Below are 6,111 nucleotides of genomic sequence, written 5' to 3' on the forward strand. Positions count from 1 at the left end.
CCACTGCACTCCAGTCTGGATGACAGAGTGAGACTCCAACTCAAAAAAAATAAATAAAAATAAATAAATAGCAGCCTAGAATTATGCAAATAAGGCTTCCACATAGGCAAATAATGTATTCTTATTTACACAAGAACAGAATCCGTTATTGCTGCCTGCGCTTCAGAATTATGCTTTTTATATCCCCAGATAAAATAAGAGCAATAACAAAGGAAAACATGGGGAAGGCTTCTTAAATTATTTTTAAAAATATAAATGAGCATAATTTTAATATTTTATATTTCTAATATATTTCTCTTATTGACAAAATTAAAATCAGTGACATTTTTCTAACTAGCTATATCTAAATATGTATAGTTACCAATCTGGATGTTGGCAATAGATTCAGTCTGACGATCACAAAGTGGACTCACACCCAAATGATACTTTTTTTCTATATCTCCTATAATTAAAAAAAAAACTATTAATATGAAAAATATCTATTGGTTAAGTATATATAAAGTCTTCATCACAACTGTAATTTCCTTAGGAAAAACATGCTTAATTCTCATGAGAAGAAAATCTCAATTAGTTCTTTTTAAAACTTTAAGTTTTTCACATACAGAAAAGGTGGCCAAGCTGATGCCTTTATTTAAATAGAAGAGGTAGAAAACTTTTACAAGGTGTTACCCTAAGAATGCAAGTCTGTCAGCATTTAAGTTTACAACATAAAAGAAGTTGCATAGAATGAAGATCCCTGGATGCTGGCTTTAAATTACACACAAAAAGTCACATGTTCATATGGAGTGAAGCAAGCTCAGAAATATCTTTCTGTACAATAAACTGCAAGTCTATACCTGATCAATCAAAATGAGGATGACTGATTTTCCAGATACTCAATTTGTGAAGTACGATTATATGTATACCTACTGTGAATTGGCACGAAAAATATTAAGTCTCTACTGCTAGACTCTTATAAATGGTTGAATTCTTATTTTATTCTTATGATGTGAAAAAAATGAACAGAATAGATTAATTATCACTCTACAAAGCTGTAACTTGCCTTGATGGAAGAATTCCTCTGTTACTTTTTCACTCCACTGCTTGCTTAATTCCCAGGTCCGACATGGGTTACAAATATCAGCACATTTCAAAGCCATCTAGCAAACAAAATATTAATATTGTCTTAAGAGATATTCACTTGACAATAATACCAAAGAGCCAAGCACAGGGACTAGATTAACCATAAAATGTAAACAAATAAGCTAGAAATAAATCCAATTGTCTCTCCTATTTTTAGAGGTAAGAATTTATTCGAATACAATGATAGTTGTTGACTGGTACCCTAATCTTGCAGAAATTGTTTTCATCAGAAATCTTGAGTGTGAAAAATATATGTGATGGCACCTTCCTAGGGAGCAGACTCATCAGTGATCTGTCAAGAGTGTGTACTAATTGAAGGAACGTCCTTAGCTCTCCCTCAAGATTTAACTACTCTGAAAAACTACAACGGAAAATTTCATTTTATCTAACTTTTTTCTGAGTTGGAGTTTCACTCTGTTGCCCAGGCTAGAGTACAGTGGCATGATCATCCTCGACCACATCCTCGACCTTCAGGGCTCAGGCAATCCTTCCACCTCAGCCTTCCAAGAAGCTGTAACTATAGGCATGCCACCACCATGCCCAGCTCATTTTTTGTATTTACTGTAGAGACGAAGTCTTGCCATGTTGCCCAGATTGGTCTCAAACCCCAGGGCTCAGGCAATCATCTTGCTTTCACCTTCCGTAGTGCTGGGATTATAGGTATGAACCATTGTGCTCAGCCTCATTTTTATTTTAAGACATGTAATTTACCCTGGAAACAGATTCTTTCCAAGTCCCATTTTACCTGTAAAACCAAATGTCTATGTCTGGCGTCTTCTAGGCATAAGTCACCACTATCCAAATGGGACCTAAACAATGACAGATACTCATTCTGGCGACTGATGTCTGTGGCTAGTATCAAAGCACCTATCTGAGTCTCCATTTGTTGCCTGAAATTAGAGAAATATAAAGAGAAAATATAAGACTTTCATTAAATAGTTACTTCTTGATTAGTTTTCTTAAACTTAATTCTTGGAAAACTTTATAATACCCTAACATATTCTGTCATTCAACTTAAAATTTATCACAAAAAATGAATTTTAAAAAATGCATCAAAAAGTATTAAAATAGTCAAAACTAAAATTAGGAGTTTGTAGAAGAATACCAACACACAAACATTCCAAATGGAGGGCCTTTATTTTGCCAGCCAAAGTATAATTATTTGGTTTAAAAATTAAACACTATATCATCAGAATGTTGTTGGAGAAAATTCTTTGCTGGATGGAATTCTTGGTAGGAAACTCTTGTCCTAAGGGTAAACAACTTTGGTTTCTATTTTGGTGCCTGAGATCTGAAAGGGGAAGGAAGGTTAAAATGTAAAGAATAAAGTCCATTCAACAACTGACTCCTATAGACATTCTGACTAAGATGATTGATGCCAATCCCACTGAGCAATTTAATAAAATTTAGATTCAGCTATATTTTCAGAGTCAAACCCAAGAACGAATCAATTATCTGTAAATATCTATCCAAATTTTCTGGAAGAAAAAAGGTAACATGTTAATACAAATAGCAAATACATTATAGCATTTAAAAAACGCCCTCAAGCCAAATAGTTTTTTTTAAAAAAATAAGTCCTGCCTTTTGTTTTAATGGACTATAGCAGACATTATCTTTGTATAATGGTCAGTAATGAGCTGTCAAATAGATGAAAAGACTAACATATTGAATATTAAATAAAACAAACCCTAAATGAAAAAAAATTAAGAATTCTATTAAGCAGTCTTCTTTATTTCAATTTTTATTTTTATTAAATCTGAGAACTCAACAGGGTTAATCATAAAATATACAACTTGACTGTAAAAAAGGGAATTATGAAACCAATATTTTAACCAGTCTTAAAAATCCCATAATCTATACATACACACAATGTTTAAGCAATGTTTATATTTATACTATAGCAAGAAATGATTTTACTTACCAGGAGTACTGTCATACTCCAAATGGTATCCGTGAATAAGGATAAAGACCACTATTTTTTTATGGTCATTACACAAAACACTTAGTTTTTTTATAGTTATTTTAAATTACGAAGGGAAAAGGACAGAACATAATTTTATGCCTCATCATTTTTCTCGATTTGGGTGGCTTACATGGTTTTCTGAAGTGCATCTTCTCTCAGAGCAGCATTTATTTAGGAAAAGCTTTTGTTTGTGAACCACACACTATGGCAGTGATGTGACATTTTGTTAACCATCACCATCATGTTGGGCTTATTTACATCAATGCTTTGTATTAGGCTCTCAAATAGCCTACTTAACATTAAATTGTTTTTTCTAAAATGTTGATTTTTTCTGTTGTTCCTTCCATTCATTATTTTATCCTATAGCTCCAGAAGTGACTACAGGACAGTAACACTGAGGATATAAAGCATTCTCTTTACTTTTTTATCAGTTTTGAAAACTTCCTGAAACAGATGTTAATGAATCTATTTATTATACAGAATATTTGCTTTCTATCCAATTTGCCTTTACACCTAGACCTTAAGGTTTTATTCAGCTGAGTATAAAATAAAAATATGTAATGTATCTATTTATATAAATTAGTAAACAATGACTGAGCTATTGTGTAAGTATATTTTATAGTATGCATGGTCTTTCATAAAAATATTCACTAAAATCTTGCTGACTATACTGTAGAACGTGTTTTAATTATTAAAATTTTGATATGAATTTTTAAAATAAGATAACTTATCCAGTAAATTTAACAAAAACTGAAACTGTGGAACACCTGAACATAATAACAATTTAAAAAATTTTATAAAATGACTCTGCCAACTTCATTTCCATAGTTAACAACATGTTAAATGTGTCCTCATCCAACCTACCTGCTTTCTAATGGCATATGCGAGAATAAACCGGATTCTCTCAATAAGCCCACTGCAGATCTCCAGTGGTGATTTTCCAGTACTGAGGTATTCTACAAAAAAGTATGTTTCTGAGTTACTTAATGGTTAATCTCTCTCTGGACATAAATAGTCATTTGTTAGTAATATTAATCAGTTAAAATTCTAAAGTTCATTGAAATTTATTTTCACTACTTTCATTTCAAAACATGAAACATTTTCTAGAATGCAAAAACATAAAGTTGCACTAACCTTGTATAAAGTTGCCAAGTAATGGTTAGTTTTAATAAGGAAAGGTTGATTAACACCTGGATGATCCAGATCATGAGTGGCAGCGGCAATTAAGCTCAGCAAGATATCCCAAGGAGTTACAGAACTGGCAAGCTGAAGTGTGACAAGAGAATAATCAATCACCTACACGTGGGAAATCAGCCCCTTGTCGTCACAATGGTTTTGAATTAGCAGCCAATGGCAGTGTGGGCAGACCCCGCCCCCTCCTGTTGCTCTTCGGGATGCTGTTCCTTAAAGCCATAACGTGCTTGCCAGGTTCTGGCCTCATCGCTACACTGGGGCAGGCATGACACAAGAGTGTCCCTGCCCACATGGAGTCTACAGAGCTCATCCTTATGTCGTTTCATTTTTAGCAAGCTTAATTAAAATGGCAGCTAAAGTATAAATCATTCTTTCTGAGAAATAATGGCTTTAAAAGGTTTGCACAGTTTTATGACTGCAGCTGTTTACACCAAACAGAAGACCTATACTTTTGAGAGTGCTTATTTATCAACAAATTGGTTATTTGATTTCAATAATATAGTCTAAAATGCAAGGTTATTCCTGTAGTCCTAATGTTTAAGGCCGCTACTGAGTAATCATGAGAGCAGAAGTCTGTGTAAAGTGTGTAGTAAAATCCTCTCCCAGTGGAGGGATACGTTTGGAAAAATGGGCACAATGAATTCCTGTCAGAAAAAGCAATCTTGCAACCAGAAATTATAACTTTAGTTTCAGTAGTCATTACCAGACTTACTTGATATAATAAAATAATCACAATAAATGTTTTTATTAGCTGATTGAAAGTTTCATTGCTAAAAAAATTGCCACCTTGAGTATATCACAACCTGCTTTTTATGAATTGCTTCTCGTCTTCTGGCAAACTTCCTCTCATCTTTTAAGGCTCAACTCCACTGACCCAACCCCCTTGTTCTCTGCTTCCAACCCCTTCCCTAGCAAAGGACTGATTTGTGTTTCTCTAGCACTTCACAGCCAGCCACGATAATATTCATCAGAGCAAACTTTTGTTTTTTACATTTAGGACAATGTTCCCTAAATTTTTCTGATCCTGTGCCCTAACAGTGAAAAATTTTGAGCATACACCACCAATATTAAGTCTATTTAGTTATAGAGTGTTACTGAACTAGCATATATCGTATATTATAAAACAAAGATGAAAATTGAAAAAACATGGACATAAAAAATGTTGTTAGATTCCAATATTATTTTCTTTCTTTCTTTTTTTCCAGTCTCACTCTGTCAACCAGGCTGGAGTGCAGTGACATGCTCATGGCCATTGCAGCCTCGACCTGCTGGGCTCAGCCGATCCTTCTAACCTCAGCCTTGCTCCAAGTAGCTGGGACTACAAGTGTGCGCTGCCATGCCCGGCTAATTTTTTTTTATTTATTGTAGAGACAGGGTCTCACCAAGTTGCCCAGGTTGGTCTCAAACCCATGGGCTCAGGCTATTCTCTCCCCTCCGCCTCCCAAAGTGTTAGGATTATAGGCGTGAGCCATCGCGCCCGGCTCAAATATTATTTTCTTTCTGTGCCAGAATGAATCATCTCTTTCTGCTTCCTGTGTGAAGTTCATCTCAGTCAGAGAGATCACTGTCTGAGGGCTTGAATCTCCTGGAAAAACTGTAAGCTACTTGAAGGCAGAGACTGGGTATTATTTACTTTTGTATTACATATAATTGGCACATGGAGAAGCTCAATGAATAAGGAAAAGATGATGAAGAAAATTATTTCCTCTTTATGATATGCAAAAGCATTGAAAACATAAGGCTTTTTAAAAGCACCGCCAGCCAGGCTTGGTGGCTCAGCCTGTAATCCCGCGCCTTGGGAGGCTGAGGTGAGTGGATTGCCTGAGCCTGCG

General features: G+C 34.7%; 1 protein-coding gene across 3 annotated transcripts in view; it reads right to left on the reverse strand.

Annotated features, from left to right (window-relative positions):
• PDE7A (phosphodiesterase 7A) overlaps positions 1-6,111 on the reverse strand; it is a 134,304-nt gene that overhangs the window by 6,709 nt on the left and 121,484 nt on the right. For all 3 annotated transcript variants that reach the window (XM_021717026.1, XM_008066885.2, XM_021717025.1), the window contains 5 exons: positions 4,220-4,351; positions 3,950-4,041; positions 1,868-2,012; positions 1,043-1,139; positions 362-442 (listed from right to left, as the gene is read on the reverse strand). In XM_021717026.1, coding sequence (XP_021572701.1) covers positions 362-442; positions 1,043-1,139; positions 1,868-2,012; positions 3,950-4,041; positions 4,220-4,351 — 547 coding nt within the window. The remainder of the gene's footprint in view (positions 1-361; positions 443-1,042; positions 1,140-1,867; positions 2,013-3,949; positions 4,042-4,219; positions 4,352-6,111) is intronic.

Source organism: Carlito syrichta, unplaced genomic scaffold (genome assembly GCF_000164805.1).
Source record: "Carlito syrichta isolate Samal-C Ts95f unplaced genomic scaffold, Tarsius_syrichta-2.0.1 Scaffold309186, whole genome shotgun sequence".
Lineage (NCBI taxonomy): Eukaryota > Metazoa > Chordata > Mammalia > Primates > Tarsiidae > Carlito > Carlito syrichta.